The sequence below is a fragment of the Cataglyphis hispanica genome, chromosome 1 (assembly GCF_021464435.1).
Source record: "Cataglyphis hispanica isolate Lineage 1 chromosome 1, ULB_Chis1_1.0, whole genome shotgun sequence".
Lineage (NCBI taxonomy): Eukaryota > Metazoa > Arthropoda > Insecta > Hymenoptera > Formicidae > Cataglyphis > Cataglyphis hispanica.
This window is the reverse complement of record NC_065954.1, coordinates 8625111-8646667: the sequence shown is the minus strand read 5'-3', so window position 1 is coordinate 8646667 and position 21557 is coordinate 8625111. Positions and strand designations below refer to the sequence as shown.

Sequence of the window (21557 nt, the reverse complement as noted above, 5' to 3'; positions counted from 1 at the left end):
TAGCATGAAATAAAATATTTATATTTTCGAGACTTCCAAACTCAATACTCGCGTACTTAATACTTGACTGATATTTGAAGGTAGAATCGGGCCCAAGAAATAGCTACGATCCTGATGTTACACCCTGCCCTGTGAAGGGCCCGGCGCTCGCCGGGCCCACTCCTGGGCTGGCCGCAGAGCCTCCCGGCCCATTCCATTCCGGACCCGTAGTCGTCTCTTGCGTGCATCGCCCGACGAAGGAAGCATTCCATTCATGTTTGGGAACGCGCGACGCGCTCGTCGCCGCGAGTAAGAAAAGAGAGAGAGAGAGAGAGAGAGACCGACCCGGGGGCCTCTTGTCCGCGAAGAGAAGGTACGGGGTACCGCGACGGCGATTTACCTTGGCGCCGTTCTCGTCGACGGTGCGTGATGACAATCGACGAATCCATCCGGGGAACCATCGTCCTGCGAACGCGTCCAGCATCAAGCACGTGGTCCTGCATTATTGTCGCTACTATCCGAACGCATCCGGGGATGCAGTGAGATTGCACTGGTGCGTTCTTTTGTTTATCTCTCTTTTGTCATCTTTCTTTTTCTTTTTTTTTTCCTTCTCTTCTTTTCTTCACCGCTGTTTCGCCTGGGATGTTCGCCTCTCGCGGCATATCGTGTCGCTTTTAAGTCGCTTAATTCGTAAAATTTATGGAACTCGGGATCGATCCGGAATATCGATTGAGAAATTCCGCTCCGCGTGCATCGCGGAGATGTAGAGATTATATATATATATATATACACGCTCGGTGTGTTATCTCTCGGTTTTCAGTACGAGATAGAATTGGGTGTCTGTAAATATAACGGGTCGATTAAGAGGTTTATCACGTGTTTGTGCTACTGATAAAGACGAGTGCTTAGAATGGTAAAACATTTAGTGAGATGTGTCTGCCCTAACGCGACGGCGCCACAGCTGCCTCGAGAGAATCTTATATTTCTAACTTTATAACAACGTTTTATCCACAGGTCATCATTTTGTAATAAAATTGAGAACGATAATTAAATTTTATGCCTTATACAGTTTGGGCGTATTACGTAAGTATTATTAGCAATACAAAAATTTCATTCCGTTTAAAAAACATTTATCAAGATCTTTATATCGGTCTAATCACAATATGACAGATAGAGAGAGAGAGAGAGAGAGAGAGAAGAGAAAGAGAGAGAGAGATGCAACAGTTAAATTATCTTTAGATATGACGTTAAGCTGTCTCTCTTTATTAATTTCTTTAAATATTCCTCTCTCTCTCTCTCTCTCTCTTCCTCTCTCTTTCTTCCCGTGTGTATGCAATTGAAGATTATGTACCAGTCTTTCGAATAACAGCATCACGTGTGTAAAGGATCTTTATTACTTTATCAGCAAAGTAGATTGCGGGGTTCGTAACCGACCGTCATCTCAACTGTCTTCATTTCCAAAGCGCATAACCACCGCGCATCCTCCGCATGCTAACGCGGCTGTTGAACTCCCCGGTCTTACTTTATATATACATGTATAAGATATCGTCTTTAAATCGTCCAGCAGCCGGCGCGTCTATTGCCACACACACACACACACACACACACACACACACACACACACACACACACACACACACACATATATATATATATATATATATACGCAACGAGAAATATTTGCTAAGAAATTATCCTGAGAGGACAGATTGCTCTGGAGAAGCTTCTTCGCAGAACGAGAACCTCTCCTCCGGCAGGATTCTCATTTTCCGAAAACGTGACAGGATTATGCATTCGCGAAGCGCGATTTTTACGACACGTGTAGATGTTGAAATAACGGAGAGCCCTTGGTTGTGTTTCGCGATCACCGTGAGACCGGGTTTCCTTTACTCGTGGGTGATAGTGTCAAGCGCGGATGACAAATGTGTAATGTTAATTTTTCCGGGAATATGCATGCGGCATGTCGATACTAATATTACGTATGTCGGCGTGGCGATACTATGTTAGGTTTTATGACAAATAGGTCATTCCCATTGTTTAATGCACTATTAACATATCACGCAAAGGAATATAAAAGTTATCATTTTAAATTATTTTCTATTTAATTTAATGACTGGATTAAAAATGAAATATTAACGATATGAAATGATATTTTTGAAAAAAAAGTTAATTATATTAACTTAATTAGATTAAATATATTATCTATTCTTTTCAAATATCAAGTACTAAGTAATTGTTTAAAAAAATATGATTACTTATACGATGACAATATAACAATAAACAATTACTTTGATCAATTAATCGATATTCAAATATCACGATATATTTCTTTTTTTTCGCTAGAATCAGATAATCAAGTTTTAATATTATTTATTTGATAATCATAGTATATTATTTGTGACTCGTGACTTTCTAATTATAACACTTTCCATGTTTGTCTCGATTTTCTGCTTTTTAATGGCAGTAAAGTCTCTCTTGTTAAAATTATTAATAAATTTAATCTAATCATTTTAAAAAACATATATTTATATAGTTATATAATGCAATTTGAAATAATAAAAAAGAGAAAAAGAGAGAGAAAGAATCTGTCTCTCAAATAAATTATTAATGACGTATCATCATCGACGATGATGATACATTAGATACAATCACCGGCAAGTCTATTAAGCATTTCAAATCACCAATGCGTTTATAGAAACTAATATTTGCATACACTTGGCAGGACTTTACCGTCATTCGCGGAAAAATAAGAGACTCGTAATACTGCAGTGAATAAATACATAGATTCCCACGCTAATAACATCGATAAAAATCGTCATATGTTGTACGTTATAGTAAAGGAAAATTACTATTTCCTGATACATTTCTAAATATATGCGGAGGAGACATAGATTCCACATTAAATACGACCGACAATATCAATTGATCTATATAATAATGTTGCATGAATGCATAATGACCGTAAAGCCCAACGTGGTATGACGTAAGATTACGCACTGGAAAATATAGATCAATTAAATCTTTGTTTTTGCTTCATGTTATCTAGACGATCAAAGAAAAATCGACATTTTGCAACATTTACATTTGCTAAATATATTAGCATAATAAATAGTGTAAACAATTTCTTAAACAAATCACTATTCATATATATAATCTTTTTTTACATTCTTAGTAATTGGAGTTTACGCAATTCAACTTTCTTATCTGTTATATATTTCCTGATTTCCCCATATATTATTTGATAACAGCGTACTTATATCTACGCGCAGACCATTATAAATAACAATTTTTAATGAACTTAATTCAAGCGTTCGATTAATTTATTTATATTCCTTTATGCATAATTTTCAAGAGACCTTCTTAAAATGTCGTATTTTCATTGTTATAATTTTAGATTTTATTGTAATTCTTTCCGCGTGAAAGAATAACATCAGCGTGAAAACATTTGCCAAATATATGACAATTTGTCATATAGGGAGGGATCCGAAATTTCCATCTAGAATCTAAAATTCCGCGTGTAAATTTCTTAGAAGAGAATCCAATAACACCCAATAGCTTGGACGCCGTCCAAGGAATCCAAGTTCATCGCGAGTGACGTGTTACTCCAGAATTTAGCTGATCGAGCATCATGAATCACATTCCTCTAAAGACCAGGTAGTACACGCGAAGCGTCATGCGCTTCCGCGAACGTAACTGTGGGAAATCGTAATCTCACACTGTGCCAGCGTTCTGTCCGTTCATATAAACGCTGGTTGTATCGCGTGTGCGGGCCATTCAGTAACTCGAACGAGCCACCGTATACATCGTGGTCCCCGTCCCTCCGAAACACGAGAGAGAGAGAGAGAGAGACTCTCTGGATCTCCGGAATCTGCGTTCGGCGGGCCTTCTTCCCTTTCTCTCCCACGGCCAGCGCTCTCCTCAAACTAGGCTTACACGCGAGATGACGAAAAATTACATGTACTCCGCCGCCTATTTAAACGACTCTCGCCGCGTCCTCTTTTAAAGATCATCTCCACTGCAGACATAAACATGTAAGTACATATGCGTGGGCGTATATTGATTTTGTTTGCTCTTCAGTATCGCGAGTTTGCTTTCTGTCTCTGTTGCTTAATTTTTATTTATTTAGAATAAAGGAAATGTTTTTTAATTAGATTGTATTATTGAAGAAGTAGCTAGTATTAATAGCGGGGAAAGCATGAAAGCTTTTATATATATATATATATATATATATATATATATATATATATATATATATATTTGAAGAACTTACTAATAATTAATAGCTAAACTAATTATTAATAAGTTTAATTATTAATTATTAATAATTAATAAATTTAATTATAACTATAAATAATTATTAATAATTAATAATTAAATTTTATTTTCTTTGGGAGATATTTTTCCTGAAATATAAGCAAAGTGAATTGATTAGTTCTTTTTAATATTGCGAGTGTTCGTATATGAGTGACAGATAAACTGTTAAAAACACACGAATTCTTTTCGCATAGCGCTTATCTATTTACATCCTACTTTTTAATCTCGTTCTCGTTATCTCATATCTTAATATATCTCTCTTTATGACTTATCTATTATATACATATATAGCATGACAGCATACGTTAGACAGACGAAATGTAGACTATGGATCGATAATGCGCAGACATCAACCGGTTTTGTACGTCGTTGTATACATACATTTGTTGGAATATGCCATGTCATTAACGTAACGAAATTAACGTAACGGCAATTAGAAAATTTCTCATTAAACTTGGCGTCTTTATTATTTATTCACCGCAAATGATTCAAAACACATTCATCTCCACTTATCGATTACATGAATCCTCATGTTTGCTCGCGAAAGACGTGTATCTATAAATAGCATCGTGTGTCAACATAATTCCTCCCGTGTATTCTACAATCATTTAGTTTCATTCATTCTAATCGCTTCATCAAATTAGGCTTCGATTGTCTAAATAGAATTAAATTTACCGATTTATTAAGATCTTCATCATCTTTCGAGCATTAATTCATTTATTAGTAGCTTGGAAAAATACCTCAATATGTGTGTGTACATCGTAAATATTTTTTAAATTAAAAAAAAGAAAAAGTTGAGGGAGATATATCTCGAGTAAAATGAAACCCACTCCAAGTGCAAGGATCTCGAAAGCTATCCCCTCTTTTCGGGGATAACGGGGTGCTCTTACTCTTCAATAATCCGAGCGTGGCTCGAGCTTGGGAAATAAGACGGCAGCTGCAAATGTAGAAGCCGCAGCTCCGCATACATACATACATATATATATATATATATATATATATATATATATATATATATATATATATATATAAATATATAATACACGCGGCGCGACAATCCCTCGGAGAACCGGCCAGCGGCCAGCCCGCTCGAGGGCCCGCCGTCAACTGATCGGATCGGATCCGTTGAAGCCGACGCGGCGTGCCTCTCGGTCGGTTTTCTACGGCCTGATCCACAGCTCGGTCCGTCTCGGATCCCGTGCCGCCCATCGCCGGATGCAGCCTGACGATTCGTCGGCCCCGGCCTGCGAGCGGCGAACGGGTCCGGTGTGTGCGTGACGTGTCGTCGCCTCCTGTGCGCGCCTCATAATCCCCGTTGTGTCTCGCGCGAGTGCTTACGAGCGAGTGCGTATACAAGCCGGGGCCGGGGCATTTCGTTAATACCGTTTCCGGCGCGCGCGGAGCCGTGCACACAGTTTCGGTTGTGTTGTGTATCTCGCGCGTTTGTCCGTCCGCTCTCGTCGCTCGTCACGTCGTCTCCCGCGCGCGCTCGTCATCATCATTATCGTCATCGTCATCGTCATCATCATCATCATCATCATCATCATCATCGTCTTTTTCTTCTTCTTCCTTCTCTTCGGCGTCGCGGGTTCCCGCTGTTCCGCTCCTCTCGCGGGAGGTCAGCACCTTAGCATCGGTAGGTAGGTGTAGGTAGGTAGATAAATGCGGAATGTGGGATTCGGGGTTGCTTGGATGCTGCGGACTCGTGGAGAGAAAGAAAGAAAGAGAGAGAGAGGGAGACCGCGGGCCCCTCCATTTACCTTTCGAAAGAAGAGCTCCGCGGTGAAATATGAGCGGCCGGTTTCGCGTATAGTTTTTTTTTCTCTCTCTGTGTTAGCGGCCAACGCGGGGGATCCACCGTGTGTCTCGCGTGTGAAACCGCCAGCTCGAAATCTGCGCGACGATTGAAGATTCGATGAAAAAGTCTCGCACGTAAGAGAGTCGAAATGAGATTTCAATGGATCCCCCCCATTGTTGACGAACTCGCGTCGTGTTTGATGTTTAGATTGTTTGTAGATTCTCAATTGACAATTGGAAAATTGAAAATGACAATTTGGTATGTGAAGTTAGATTTCCTGTTAAGTAATGAGGACTTCAACGCGTGGATAATCTGGCGGTCTCTTTTATGAGTGAAAGAAAATTTTCTACAGATCAAAGTATTTTTCGAATATATTTTTTTTTTTTTTTTTGCGTAAATCACAATGTAAAAAAACATTCTTTGTATTTGAAAATTAGATTTCTACGTAATTATTTTTTTACAGCTACTCTCATTTTAAATGTTATATTTTTATATTTAACTCTTTTATATATATCTTTCTTAAATATATTTAAAAAAAAAAACTAAACTGAAATATCCTCGTCTTATTTAAAAAAAAAAAAAATAAACTGAAATATCCTCGTCTTATTTATTGGGCTGCATTCTGTCACAAGCGTTTGTATCATTTTTTATTATACTTATATCATAATTTTCAAAAGAACGAATTTTTAAGAAAGAAAATATTCAAAATTTAAAGAATAATTCGAACTTGGCGCGCTAAAATCAATTGCGAATCGTTTTCATCTATCGCCGAATATATTTCGTAATGTTTATCGTGAGAAATATGCATTTCGACAGGATAATATATCTTTGAAAAATTGTGTGAAATACTTAAACGTGCGTAAAGATAAGACGAGGAATGATAACGGGGACAGTTTGTTGTATCCAGTATTATTACGCGCTCTCTTGTTTACGAACGGTACGTAAAAGCGTAGTACGTAAAAAGCCACGTGACCGTTAGAATATCGGATTTCCGAAACAGCAACATATCTTGTCGCGCAGATAAAAATTTCGAAATAATGTGTAAATAACGAATGTTTGAAATTCGAATTTTACCTGATTTGAAAATCAATTCTTCAATTACTTAATGTTTATAAAAAAAATTATATATTGACACATTAATAAAGGAATTTATTGACAAGTATTATATACAATATATATTATAGTCAATCGGATAATACAATGATTTACTCTTTATTTACATCTTAATATATTATCAATGGTGATTTTAACAATAGAGAATAATTTTGTTAGTGAACTCATTCCAAATGAATAATCGATATGCTGCACACAGTATTCTAAGAACCGTGACATATCACATTCATTCATATCTACAGTTCTAATTGCATTGCTTGCAGTTTCGTATTTTCTAAGAAATGCGATGATTCTCCCACGAGCCATCATGAATTTACATATTTAATATTTACAGATAACCTACATATTTATATGAACTTTACACAGTTATCATTAAAGTTAACGATCTTAAAAATATATTTATATATGTATTTATAACAAAATAATTATTTCTAACAATTTCATTTAATATATAAGTATATAAGCTCGTATATAAGTTTCTCTCTCTCTCTCTTTTTTTAAGAATTATGGATTATTTATAAATATGTATAGTGATATAAAAAAATATTGATATTATAGAAGAGAAAAATTATTTTTCTACAAAAGAAATATATTTACGGAATTATTTAAAGAAATATATATACAGAGTGTTTCTAAATAAGTGGGAAAAATTTTTGAAAATGATTTTTGAAGGAGTTACACTTCTTCAAAAATTAAGTTTTTTTTTTAATTAGATTTTTTTATTCTAATTATAATTTTTTTGTTATTTTTGTTCCATTTTCTCCCAACATTTACTATAATTTTGTTTTGCTTCCTTTTTTTATTCTAAAATTCAACTTCTCGCAACTCAAAACCTATGCCATTTAGGACGGTGCTGTGCATAATAATGTATTTTATTTTTTTCTTGAAAACTATTGATTTTACGAAAAAATAAAAGAAATATAAAAGTTTCTAAAGGAATCAGGTTTTCTAACGCATATTTTTACATGATCACATTTCGGTCCGTTAAAAATTTCTAATTAAAAATCGAATAGGGGTTTTTAGTTTAATCCCATTATAACAATATGGAAAGATTAAAAAATATTAATAAATATCTTTTCTATCAATAGAAAATGTCCACCAAATTTCATTTTTCTTGTCTAAAATTTGAAAAAAAAAATCAAAATTTAATTTTTCTCTCCCCATTGAGGAGTATAACTCCTCAGGAAGGAATATAGGAATATATGTTTATATGAAAGACCTTTTAATTTTCGACAAAGAATCATCTCCTAAAATTTTTCGCACTTATTTAAAAACTCCCTGTACGTATATATATATATATATATATATATATATATTTATATATATATATATATATATATATATATATATTAATATTATTTTTACATTTAACAAAAATTATTTTCTATGACAGGAATATCTTTTTCGTAAGGGAATCGTCTTCGAAACATTCTCAGGCGCTACTAAAACGATATACGACACTGGACATGCGTGTACTCTCCTATTATACTCACGCTCGACTTTTCGTTCTAGAAATAGAAGTGAATGAGAGCGTTGAGCAAGTGTTTGTTGTGCGAAAGACTTGAGTACATAGCAGTGTCAATCCCGCGGATAATCTGGGAGCAGTGACGTCCTGTTTACTCTGTTTGGTAGTCTAGTGTGGCAAACGAGCGCCCGGAAATATCGTCGTCAGATTCAGCGTGTGTTTTCAGTTTCCATTCTTTAATTGGATAGGGCCGACGCGGTATTCGTAAATTATTCGAGTTCCTAATTAGACCGCGCGTACAAACACGAGATATATTCTCTGTACGAAGAACGGCGTTCTTTGTCAGCCATTTTATCGGAGTTTGATTATTCCAATTTCTAAGTAGAATTACAATATTGCTTTTCGACAAGCAGATAACAAATAATCTTGAAATCTTGAATAATAATCGTAAAATCTTTTTTTCTGCGAAATATTTACTCTTTGTTTAATAATTAGACACTATTTAACTGACAACTACAAGCTGCGATAATCTTATCGTTAACAACTTACAACAAACGCAATAGTTTATTAATGAAGAATTATCTTTGACGTAGTGAATAAATTTTTTCGGAGAAACACGGCATTATTTTCGTATGCATAAATGAATAACACTTCAAACTTAAAAAATTTATTTAAATGCTCACGATATCTCTTGGGTTTTATTTTTCTGATTACTAGATTTAATTAAGTTGTCATCATTAAGTAATCATCTATCATACGAAATCATAAATTTTCTTATAATTTTATTTGTAATAATTTTGACAGGACAAGAAAGTGGTCCTAACTTATCAAATCTTTTTTTAATTTTCGTGAATGGTTGTAGACACTAGATGCAATTCAGATAAAGTAATTGATAGGGAGTTTGTATATTTAAAGTAGCGGTTAAATTGATCTATTTGATGTATCCTAAGCTTATGTTAATAACGTAGCAATTTTATCTAACGGCTAATAAGATAACGGCATGAGAGATTCGTAACAAAACGAATGGCTCCCGTGGCTCTCAATGTGGCGTTATCAAGATTTAAGAGAAGAGATTTAACTCGAACTCTTATAATAGTTACACCTGAAGGAAAGAGCGGGAGGTAACAACGAATTAAATGGCACACGAGTGTATTTTACGCTCGCGCGTCATTGCCGTTCATTCATGTCTTTCCCGCGTACTCTCTGCAAACAATAGGCCGTTAATGTGGCTTCAATTACGTTGCAATTAAGGCAACGTGTGATTTACGCGCTACGCCACGCGTGTGTTACATAGTGCGTAAACATAGTAACACGTGTAACTTTACGGAAGCGCGACTCGTGCGACCTAAAATTCCAATGACTCTGTCGGCGAGGAACTTGATAAGCTGCATATCAAAAGACCCGATGAATAACCCTCTCTTCTTACGAAGAGAGAGAGAGAGAGAGAGAGAGGAATGTAATGCGATAATAATTTATTGAAGATATGCGATGATATAAGTCGTGCACTCATTTTTATTTTTTTTTTATTTTTTTCGAGATATGCGAAAATAGAAGTGAAATAATTTTATGTAATGGACGATTCTTAGATAGACGCGTGCTTATTTTTGTAACAATTTAGTATCTGATGCCTTTTGACTATCTTCTTTATCTTTCTAATATTTTATGCTCCAAAAAAAAAATACAGAGAAAAAAATAGATGGATTTGTAAATTTTTTGTTCAAGATAATATCATCTGGCATGCATGCCAGAACATGCTTGCCTTTGCATTTTTTTCAAAACATTTCGAATTTATTAATAGATCGAAATTATGCTGAGTTTATATATATCGTCACGAGCAATTCGAGATAAGAAGATTGAGTAACTCAACATTTCGATGTTCGAAGGTTCTTACGTTATCTAATTTCCTGACGGAAGTCGTATTTTTCTACACGAGCATAGCGGCAGTGTGTCTTGAAGCCACAAGTCGCTATGTAAAGCATATATCGCATATATATAATTATTAAATCAAAATTAAATTAAAACTTCTTTTTATACTTCATTGAACGTATCTTTAGTCGTACAACTATTTATCTAATACAAGCATTATCAGTTTTTCCACGGAGCGCGTTCTGACCGTTTATCTGCTACGTCAACTTTCTTGAGCCAACTTTCTCGTTCTTTTTTATGCGTGGCTCTGGATATAACAATGTAGAAGAATACGTACCTTCTCTTAAGTCTTTCTTGCAACGAACAGGAAAAAAACTGCGAATAATAAAATGAAGGTCTCTCGAAAAGGAGAGACGCCTATTGTCCTTTCAGACGCCGAGGATGAATGAAAGAAAACTTCAGACTTTTGTTGATATTTTCGTAGAATTTTGCAGGCTAAAACTTTGTACTTTTTAAAAATGAGAATTTAATTATTTTATTAAAAGCCTCGTGTCAAAAATATATTGCAGTCACGTCTTATAAAATAGAATCGGAAGTCCGCGGCGGCTGAAACAAGCTATTGTCAAATATATGTTTTTCATAGTTTTGGGAAAACATCAAACACACACACACACATTGTTCATTTATAATTTATCATTTATAATTACTTACATTAATGAAGAATCATTTTGACACATTGATGGAGCAACATGCAGTATCCCTTATATATGTTTTTTAATAAGATATGTAATTAGAAATTACTTATGAGGGCATTATATTACCGAATATTAGCGAAAATGAATTATCATTTATTGCATATTATGCTCACTAATGGAAGTAAATATAAAGCAAGAACATTCTCATTAAGAACGCACAAAGTACATTCTTCCATCTTCGTGAAGAAGAAAAAAAAAAAAAAATTTCTTGCGTTGCACTTCGTTGTCTTCGCTTCTCTCTCTCTCTCTCTCTCTCTCTCTCTCTCTCTCTCGACATCCAATGAAACCATAGAAACATCTGCCTCTTCCAGGAAGGTGGTCTTGAGATAATGCCGCATGGAAACGCGTTCTGTACACACGAAGTTGCTGGTTTCTTCTAGAGAGCGAAGACATGTTTTTCTCCAATTCCTTAAAACGAGTCCATATATTTTCCTTTCGTTTATTTTATTTTGCGACAGGTCTCGATCGGCCGAGATTTTCACGACGCTTTCTCAAAATTTATGTCCAAAATATGCTTCCTTCCTCTAATCCGACACCAAAAGTTAGCCTTAAAGAAACTGTCACGTTGTAAAAAAAAAAAAAAACCTTCCTTTTCATTCCTTTGCTCTTTTCTTTCTTCATTCCTTCCGTCCGTCCCAGCTTTCTAGTTAATGATTCCTTGTCGCGAGAGGAAATTGATAGAGAAATTTAATCAAAATCACACACGAGAGTACATCCGTCTACACGAACCATTCACTTATAAAATTACTAGTGTAAATTATTTGACATTATATTTGTTATTAATATGATACATCGAAGATGCGCTTTAATGAGATTATTATTTGACTAAAGAATGTGCGTAAAAAAAAATTTCAATTTTTCATAAAATATAAAGAAATGCTTTATTGAAGTTATTGGACCAATGATATTGCATTACATTATATTGTCTATCTGAAACTTGACGAAACTTTTCTCACAATTAATATTTAATAACGACCATATGTTGCTAAGAAAAAGATAGAATTACGAAGTGATAACAGCGCGTGGTTTATTATTTCCTCTGGATGTAAAGTCGGCGGGTATCTTTTTCGGCATCCGGTCGAATTTAAAACCGTTTGAATTATATGCCACGGATCTCCCCTATCTCGCATACATACAAAGCGTAACTTCGTATCTCTTCGTACAACGAAGACGTATCTCCGACCTCCTTTCGATGAGGCGAGTCAGAGAAATTTTCATATAACAGCACGGATGTAACAAAATTATTCCCCCTTGATTCTAATTAACCAATTCTAAACAACTGATAATTCGTAATTAAAATCTATCGAATGGCGTTTCCGGTGAAACGCGACCGACCAATGATTATCGCTCGATTCGAACGCAGAAAATAAAGGGGCAAGGACCCCGGGTGGGTTTACAGGGCTTCCCTCTTGCATTTACAAGATGTTCTGGAAAGCCGGCATGAGCGGGCTATTATATGAACGCAGGTGTCGGTGCAGATGCCGCGTAGCAGACGGCCCGCCACGATCGCGCGCGTCGCTTGCGGTACCGTCTCGAAATTTTAATAAAACGCTCGCGGAGAGCAGGAGGAAAGGAAAGAGAGCCGTGTTCTTATTTGCCTTATTATACTCGCGGACCCGGGTGTCACAAGTGTCGCTGTACAAACACGCATGCATCACACGACATATACATACACGCGAAACGCATTCAGAGATGCCATGCATCTCGTCCTCGTGCATCCTCGGATATCTCGATATGAATATCGGATAGCTCGGAGATCCGAATCAGGGAGGAATAAAATATTGGACGAAGTTCTCGAGTTTCATTCAGGAGTCTCTCGGTTTTGTATTCTATTCTTTACAGTGTATAATTTTTTTTTTTAATTTGTGCTGCTGAAAAATAAATTTAAACTACTAGAAAATAAATTAAAAATTAAATTTCTACATTCATAAAAAATAATCATTAATAAAAAATAATGATTGATAAAATCATTTAATCCTGGCTGGATTGAAACTTATTGAATTTTTTTTAGGAAACCATGTTAAATTCATTTATCAATTAATTGAGATATTTTTCTAAAATGAAAAATTATTAATTATAAATAAATTATAAAACATTAAATTTCATTAGAAAATTATATCATAATGAGATATATTTATCATAATGAGATATATTTTTTTTAATAAAAAATCATTAAATTGTTTTTTAAATGACAAATCATTAAATTTTTTGGTGTTACATGCTAATTCCGGAACATTTGTTATTCTTAAAAATATAATATAAAACTACAAAAATATATTAAATTAGGAAAAGAAAAAGTGACACTTTAAATTTATTTTCATTATTTATTTCAGTTTTATAAATATAATTTTGAAAATATTTCTGTGTCAAGTATAATTTTAATAATAAAAATAGGATAAAAAGAAACTATTTATATCCCTTCTATCGATACTAATAAGAAAAAAAATTGATTATTGTTTCAGGTAGAAGTCGAGATGTTGTGATGGCTGGTAGATCACGACGTTCGAGCACAGAGCTCGAACCAGATCTATCGACGCCAACGGCTCCAAAAAAATCCAAACAATTTGAAACGTCTTCCGACAAACCGTCTGCGGAACACTTAACGGAGGCAGAAAGTACCGAGACACCGTCCACGAGTGAAATATCCTTGCAGGCGGAAGTCTTGCTCGTCCAGGAAGGGGAAGAGGAGGAAAAGCAGCTCTCAGACGTTGCAAAACAAGCGGGTATCTCCGAGCGATGGATTTCAATCGATGAACTGTCATCGAAGTCGACCGAGCAAACGGATCCAGAGATCTCTAAAGGAAAGAAAGACATCGCGACAATCTCCATCGAAGCGATCCCGGGTACTTCGAAAGAAGAGCAACTCGGCACGCTGAAAGCCATTGTAATGAAATATAGCGAACAGAGCGACGAGCTTTCTGGTCTTCCCGGACCAAAATTCGAGACATCCGTACAGAACTTTACGCTTCGCGATCATGCATCGTACGAGGACTTGTCGCTTATCGGAAACGGTGCGTACGGCACGGTATACAAGGCAAAGGATAGGTCCAGTGGTCAAATTGTAGCGCTTAAGAAAGTTAGAGTACCTTTGACAGACGATGGTCTACCTATGTCCACACTAAGAGAGATCGCTGCTTTAAAGTCGCTCGAACGATTTGAACATCCAAATATTGTGAGTATTAGAATTTGCAATAATCTCTTTTAATAATGCAATATATCAAAATGTCGCAATCTTATAAAAAAAAAAAAAAATTAATATTATTCTTTAAAAAAAAAATTATATTTTTTTCCTCGTTTTTCTATTGAAGATTTATATTTGCTGTCCTTTATTCAGGTCAGATTACTCGATGTCTGTCAAGGAGATTATCTTCACTTACCATCGGGTGATGGTGAACAGTCCGAGAGGCTAGATCGTGGTCTCACCCTCTGGTTGGTGTTCGAACACGTGGAAAGAGATCTCGCTTCCTATATAGCCAATTATCGAGAAAGCTCTCCACAATCGAACATCCCGCCGAATATCGTGAGGCAAATGTTGAAAGAAATATTGTGTGGAGTGGAGTTCCTACATAGCCATAGAATAATACACAGAGACTTGAAACCGCAAAATCTTTTGGTAACGCGGGAAAGAAGAATCAAAATCGCGGATTTTGGTTTAGCCAAGACTTACGACTTTGAAATGAGATTAACTTCCGTGGTATGTTAATAATAAAAAATATTATATGCAATGTATGATAAATTATATGTTTCTTGTTGAGTATAAGTAACTTGATATCGGTAGGTTTTAATTTTATTTTACAATAATTTGTTATATATTATATATGACAAGAAAATTATACAGAGAATTATTATTTATCACAATATTGTTGGAACAACTATAAAATTGTTCAAAATATATTGTTACTGTTATTATTGTTTTATTATTTTTCATTTACATTTATTAATTCATTTATTATTTCATTCTTCATAATTTATTAATTTTCAATATTAAATTTGTAAGAAAGGAAGTGAATATTATATAACAATATTATGTGTGAATATTATATAACAATATTATAAAACAATTGATGTTTTTGTTTCGGATTATATGATATACATACAAGTTAGTTATGTCTGTAACATATTTCTCCCTTCTGTATGACATTGTAATTAATAAAGCTCCGTAATGTTCTATTATAGGTTGTGACTCAATGGTATCGAGCACCTGAAGTACTTTTAGGATGTTCCTATGCTACTCCTGTAGATATCTGGTCTGTCGGTTGTATATTAGCAGAACTTTGCAAATTGGAACCATTATTCCCAGGTACTAGCGAAGGTGATCAACTCGACAGGATTTTCCAGTAAGTTAATGCAATTCTCTTGTTTTCTTTTTTGGAAAACCACATTTCCTAATTTTTCGCTGTTGTTTCTTTCCCTTTCTCATATTAGAGTTTTGGGTACACCATCACAGCAAGCATGGCCACAGAATGTATCACTCAGTTGGACAGCTTTCCCATACAGACAACCTAAACCTCTTGGTGCAATAATACCAGATCTCAATGAACATGGACTAGACTTAATAAGAAGTATGCTCATGTTTGATCCTCATAGTCGTATAACCGCAGCTCAAGCAGTAAGACACAGATACATTACTGAAGAAGACGTACAATGACCATTTCATATATAAATATATAAATTATCTAGATTTACTAATAAACTCAGACTGACTGTAACTGTATTCAGGAATAGAAATATATCTAACATATGTAAGCACGCTATAATAGTTTATAAAATTATTAATAACAGGTGTGTTAATAAATATCTGATATGAGTATTAAGAATCACATTTATTTGTTACAATTACAAATTTAATTAAGAATTAAAATTCACATTTAAATCTTATCAAATAGTCGATAGTAGTCATGTACCCCTTATAGTTTATTTTTATAGTTGGCTCCCTGTGTTAAATTATTAAACATAACTACATATAATAATTTTGCAAAACAATCCATGATTTAAGTTAATTTAAGGGGTCTTTCTAAGTAGGTGTACCTTACATACACTTAATTACAAATTACTTTAATTACAAATATACAATGTAATATACATTGAGAATGAAATAATTATTATTTTTTATATAATTAATTTATCAGCAGCAATGTTATGACTTAGTGTACATACATTAGGAAATGTGCATTAGAAATCGGCAAATAATATTTGTGTTTGTATTTCTTATTCCTTGTACACAGTATTAGGCAGTAGTTGCAAGATACGAATGCAAGTTTTCAACTTTCTCATATTCATGATACAGTTATTTATTTACACACAATGATATCTTAATATTTCAATCAATCACATCTTTTTTATAATGATATTAAGAATTATACTTTTCATTAACTTCTTTTATTTCATGTCATTGTGTTTCATGATGTAAATATATATAATTAAATATTTAATATTAAATATTAAATTATATAATATGTATAATATAATATTAAATATTATATTCACATCATAATTGCATTTAATAGCTTAGTTGTATGACTTTAATTAAATAAGTTAAGTAAGATGTGTATAATTGTAACAAATTCTATTAAAAGTAAGAAAGCGAATGTATATATACCGCAAATACCTAAATTAACTTTAATTTAATATAAAGTTTAAACAAAGTTAAGATAACATATTAAGATAACATACATGTGTATATATATTTTTCAAAAGTAGAATTAGTTTTCTAAGACTGGGAATGTTATATAACCCATTAGAAACATGTGAAAGATTTAGAATCTTTCACAAAAAAACCAGAAAACGCACTGCCATATCTTGCATGTACCATGAGCCATTACATAATTATTAATATCATATTTTTTATTAATGTATAACATCATCGACGTGTATAAAGCAATAAGTGACAATATTTATATCAGTTCATTTAAAATATGTTATTGTATATTAAGATATCAAAAATAGATACATAAGCACATTGTTAAGAAGACTGTATCATAAAATAAAAGTTTTATAGTTTTATACGCAAGAATCTATCAAAATTCGATAATAGTGTATACCTCCTCTAATATATTTGTCAGTAAGACAATAATAGTTCTAAACAATTTTATATAATCATAGAGTTGACTAAGAATTTGCATTTATTGAGAAGTAAGAAAGCATTATATAAATGGGATTCTCATTAATTAACTTTTAAATTTCATACTATTTTCAAGATGTATGAATCGAAATTCGGGCTTCAGGCCTCTTAAAGCACGTTCGACTTGATGCTCCTAACGCTCGTGGAATCATTTTTATTCTTCTTGTTAATCTAAAATTAAATAAAGCCGATAATAGAATCTTCTAGACTATAGAATCTCAATTGTGGCTATATTGACACATACATCTTTATATTTTGTTTGTAACTTTTAAGATAGTTGTTCTTCTTGGTAGATTTATCTGTCAATCACCCATTAGATAAATATCAATAATTGTATTGATTGTATTTGTTTCATCTATTGGTAAAGTTTGTCTGGATTAAATTATTATTACCAAGAGATAATTTATTCTGTATTCCAACTATCAAAGTCTTTATTTATACTGATATTTATCTAATCTATGAATAATTGACAGGTGAATCTATCAAAAAGTTGGAACAATAGGTCTTTAGACTACAAAGAAATTTATGTAATAGAACAGATGAAGATATAATAAAACAGTGGGACACATAATGTGACATTGATAATATATTTACATATTATTAATTATGCAACTGTGATAACATTATTGCTTCTTGACATAGTCATTATCATTATCGAACTTTGTTTTAAGTGCGTACATATAAACATGTGGATTTTCTTGGTGTTGGTGGCAAACGACCTAACTGTTTTTGTTGCTCACCTAACTGTGATTATAACCTTGTTTTTGTGAACTGCGATGGTAACCTTTAGACCATAAAGAAGTTTATAATAGAACAGATAAAAATATAATAAAACAGAGTGGGATACATATAACGTGACATTCATAATATACTTACATATTTAATTATTATTTATGTACTTTCGATAACATTATATTATTTCTCGACATGAAGCTATTATCGAACTTTGTCCTAAGTGCGTACAAACATCTAGGACATCTAGGTTACCCTGGTGGCAGTCGACCTAACTGTTTTGTCAGTTTGAGAAAAATGGCGACCGAGGTGGAGAAGGCACAATCAGCTGTGTCAGAAAAAGATACAATATTTGGAAAAATACTACGCAAAGAGATTCCGTGCAAGTTTATTTACGAAGATAATCAGGTAAATTATGTCATAACATAAAAATATCAAAAATTATATATCATTATGTTAAATTTTATTACAAATAGTTTTACCGGCATTATGTACGTTGCTTCCAACACATTGAATATCAAATATTTTATATAATTTCATATATAAATTATAATACAGGAAATAAAGTGCATTAAGCAATGTACATTTTTAAGTATATTTAAGTATATTTTTAAATATTTAAATATATATTTTTAAAAAATATATTCTATTCACTCATCTGAGAGTACTGAATTATTATTATACATTGTATGTTATTTAAATTCATTATTACTGCGAGTACTTGCAATAACAACCGCATTTATGTAACCATATATTTTTCTGCTGAGTTGTCATAGTAAACATGTTGATTTCAGTTACTTCTAAAGGAATTGCAGAACAATATTAATATAAAAAATTATATATAAATACTGATTATTGGAAATAACTCGACTAATACTATTTACAACTTTTATTCTTAGAGAGAGAGAGCGATTTGTAATTAAATATATATTTTTAATTACATTATTTAATATATTTTTATATTTTATATTTAAAAATATATTTAATATAGTATTAAATATATTTTTTAATTACTTTATTTAAATATAAAATATTTTTAAATCAGATATAAATAAAATATTGATATACAAAAAAAAAACAATTTAAATATATTTATATTTCATAGTGCGTTGCATTTGATGATTTAAATCCTCAAGCACCTGTACATTTTCTGGTGATTCCACGGAAATCAATTTCGCAACTTTCCAAAGCTCAAGATGAAGATGAACTTTTACTTGGTCACTTGATGAATGTTGCCCATAAAGTTGCAAAGCAGAAAGGCTTAATAAATGGATTTCGCCTGGTTATCAATGATGGAAAACATGGTGCACAGTCTGTGTATCATTTACATTTGCATGTTCTTGGTGGTCGACAATTGCAATGGCCACCTGGTTAATATGCTCATATGTTTAAATGGACAAGAACAACTTTTATTATGAAATATAAAGTAGTCTAACTAATAGGAAGATTAAAGGTATGGGTTTTGTCACACAAATTTTTTCTTATCCTAAATATATCTAAAATATATGTTTGAAAAGTACTACATAAAAAAAATACACCACGATTAATAATATTATGTATTTGTGTATATTATAATTATAAATGATTAACAATACCATTAATGTATTTACACAATATCCCATGTTTTTATTATATACTATAGAAACATAGCAAAGAAAATATTTTATAAAAACAGTGTCTCTTTCTGTCGCTTCACAAACTAAAATATTGAGGTTTCTGGTAATTATCTTTTTTCATATATTTCAAATACAAATTTTATTCCTTTTTCTTCTTGAATGTCTTGTGGTACAGTTGGATCCCTAGAATTAAATGTTATAAAACAAAACTATATTTATATGAAATATCAAACAGAAGAAAAATTAATATTTACTTTATCAATACAAAGTTATTTGGTATAGATGGAAAGAATGTATCACATTTAAATTCTTTCTTTATACGTGTCAAATACAATCGTCCAAAATAAGGGGATTCCATGGCACTCTGTATAGAAATGTAAAAATTATTATCTAATTTATATTTAGACTACTGAGATTTATATCTTTATGTTATAAAATCTGCTTTTTTTCATATTTTCTGTAATTCTTTCTTTGCTTTTCGTTTCTATTTCCTGAGTGATGAATATATATTTGCTTCATTTTTCAAAAAAAAGTGTATAGAGATAAAAAATTAATCTTGAAAATGTCATATATTTGTGACATTAATTTATGTATTTATGTTACTTTAAATCTCTTATACAAAATACCTTGTACACGTTACTTCCTCCTATTACCCACACCCTTTCTATTTGATTTTGCATTTCCGTAAGCACTTCAATAGCATGTGGTATGCTTTTGCATGTTATTGCTTTATCTCCATAATCCCTAAAATTGATACAATTTATTTATTTATATTTTTCAAAAGAATTATACTTTTTATTTCATCGATGATTTCGTCCATAATTACAGTGATTGTGACGTTAACACCATATTTATGCGATCCTTTAAAGGTCGGTATTTTTCGGGGATACAATCCCAGGTACGCCGGCCCATAAGTACGACATTCTTTTTATTTTTATCCTTTGTATTAATTGTCATGTGTGTAAAGAATGCCATTTCAGTCCTGTAGAAATTAAAATTTATTCATAAATTAATGTTCTTCTGATTCTTAATAACGATTACACTTGCATAAATAATTTGTCGATGATCTTACTTCAAACGCCAGGGTAAATCACCATTTATTCCAATACCCATATTTTCGCACGCTGCGGCAATTAATTCCAATTTAGGTAGCATTTTGACGCTTGAATAATAACGATACAACAATCCTGAAAAATTACATGCAATACAGATATATTATCGCAAAGTAAACTAACTAGTCAATATTGATAGAGTTGAATTGAACCATTCAAATATCTTCTTTCTCCACTAGAAAAAAAAGATAAAAAGTGAATCTTTTTTTTTTTAATATTTAAAATTTTATACTTTTTTAGAGCTCTTTGTATTTATTATTATTTTCTGAAAAATGTAAAAGAAGCTACATGATGCAATTGTTGAAAAAAATAATAGCGAAGAAACTTTGAAAGTAGTGGAATTACATTTGTCCAAATAATTAAATCAGTGCTACCAACATTTGAATTATTGGACAAAACGAATATGCGCAGAGAAAATATTGATTTCTATGAATACTCACGACAGGCCATTTTATGTCCAACCTTGCAGATTTTCGTTCGCAACTCACATGAATATATTTCGAGCCGAATATATATCGATAAAAAAATTAATTTATCCCAAATACTTAATTCAAACTGCTTAATTGAATATAGTATTAATTAGCGAAAGTAGCTATTTTTAATAATTTATGTTCACATTTTCCTATAAGCAGACGACATTGCATTGAATCCTCAGATTTCAAATCCTAAATAAAGTCTTATTAAAA

At 32.7% G+C, this 21557-nt stretch overlaps 3 protein-coding genes and 1 long non-coding RNA gene across 10 annotated transcripts; 2 read left to right on the top strand and 2 right to left on the bottom strand.

The window, feature by feature from the left end:
- Nucleotides 1-239: 239 nt before the first annotated feature.
- Nucleotides 240-16688, top strand: LOC126850593 (cyclin-dependent kinase 4-like). Of its 6 annotated transcripts, XM_050593772.1 has the most exons (6): nucleotides 5794-5929; nucleotides 8598-8883; nucleotides 13753-14462; nucleotides 14625-14984; nucleotides 15467-15627; nucleotides 15716-16688. In XM_050593772.1, the coding sequence occupies exons 3-6, from the start codon at nucleotides 13773-13775 to the stop codon at nucleotides 15936-15938; spliced, it is 1434 nt and encodes a 477-aa protein (XP_050449729.1). In that variant the 5' UTR covers nucleotides 5794-5929; nucleotides 8598-8883; nucleotides 13753-13772; the 3' UTR covers nucleotides 15939-16688. The 6 variants fall into 6 exon arrangements, with proteins under 6 accessions (XP_050449719.1, XP_050449697.1, XP_050449738.1 ...); XM_050593762.1 differs by lacking the exons at nucleotides 5794-5929; nucleotides 8598-8883 and adding an exon at nucleotides 240-532; XM_050593740.1 differs by lacking the exons at nucleotides 5794-5929; nucleotides 8598-8883 and adding an exon at nucleotides 3666-4010 and having other exon boundaries at nucleotides 15716-16687.
- On the bottom strand, nucleotides 16095-18414 carry LOC126851524 (uncharacterized). Its single transcript, XR_007687689.1, has 3 exons — nucleotides 18288-18414; nucleotides 18006-18195; nucleotides 16095-17582 (listed from the first exon to the last, which is right to left on the bottom strand). It is a non-coding gene; the product is annotated as an uncharacterized LOC126851524 (long non-coding RNA).
- LOC126851343 (adenosine 5'-monophosphoramidase HINT1) lies at nucleotides 18190-19698 on the top strand. The gene is made up of 2 exons (XM_050595216.1): nucleotides 18190-18551; nucleotides 19249-19698. Exons 1-2 carry the CDS (start codon nucleotides 18339-18341, stop codon nucleotides 19516-19518), a joined length of 483 nt encoding a protein of 160 aa, XP_050451173.1. The 5' UTR covers nucleotides 18190-18338; the 3' UTR covers nucleotides 19519-19698.
- LOC126851233 (dihydrofolate reductase) lies at nucleotides 19685-21455 on the bottom strand. Of its 2 annotated transcripts, none has more exons than XM_050594967.1 (6): nucleotides 21312-21455; nucleotides 20832-20946; nucleotides 20586-20741; nucleotides 20386-20503; nucleotides 20014-20123; nucleotides 19685-19942 (listed from the first exon to the last, which is right to left on the bottom strand). In XM_050594967.1, exons 1-6 carry the CDS (start codon nucleotides 21319-21321, stop codon nucleotides 19867-19869), a joined length of 585 nt encoding a protein of 194 aa, XP_050450924.1. In that variant the 5' UTR covers nucleotides 21322-21455; the 3' UTR covers nucleotides 19685-19866. The 2 variants fall into 2 exon arrangements, with proteins under 2 accessions (XP_050450924.1, XP_050450935.1); XM_050594978.1 differs by lacking the exon at nucleotides 21312-21455 and adding an exon at nucleotides 21024-21179.
- Nucleotides 21456-21557: the final 102 nt, after the last annotated feature.

Coding starts and splice junctions, on each gene's coding strand:
- LOC126850593 (XM_050593762.1), top strand. CDS start 13,773: ATGGCTGGTAGATCACGACGTTCGAGCACAGAGCTCGAACCAGATCTA. Junction 14,463..14,624: donor GATTTGAACATCCAAATATT/GTGAGTATTAGA, acceptor TCCTTTATTCAG/GTCAGATTACTCGATGTCTG. Junction 15,628..15,715: donor CAACTCGACAGGATTTTCCA/GTAAGTTAATGC, acceptor TTCTCATATTAG/AGTTTTGGGTACACCATCAC.
- LOC126851343 (XM_050595216.1), top strand. CDS start 18,339: ATGAAGCTATTATCGAACTTTGTCCTAAGTGCGTACAAACATCTAGGA. Junction 18,552..19,248: donor TTATTTACGAAGATAATCAG/GTAAATTATGTC, acceptor TATATTTCATAG/TGCGTTGCATTTGATGATTT.
- LOC126851233 (XM_050594967.1), bottom strand. Junction 20,742..20,831: donor GATTTACCCTGGCGTTTGAA/GTAAGATCATCG, acceptor TAATTTCTACAG/GACTGAAATGGCATTCTTTA. Junction 19,943..20,013: donor AATAACTTTGTATTGATAAA/GTAAATATTAAT, acceptor ATTTAATTCTAG/GGATCCAACTGTACCACAAG.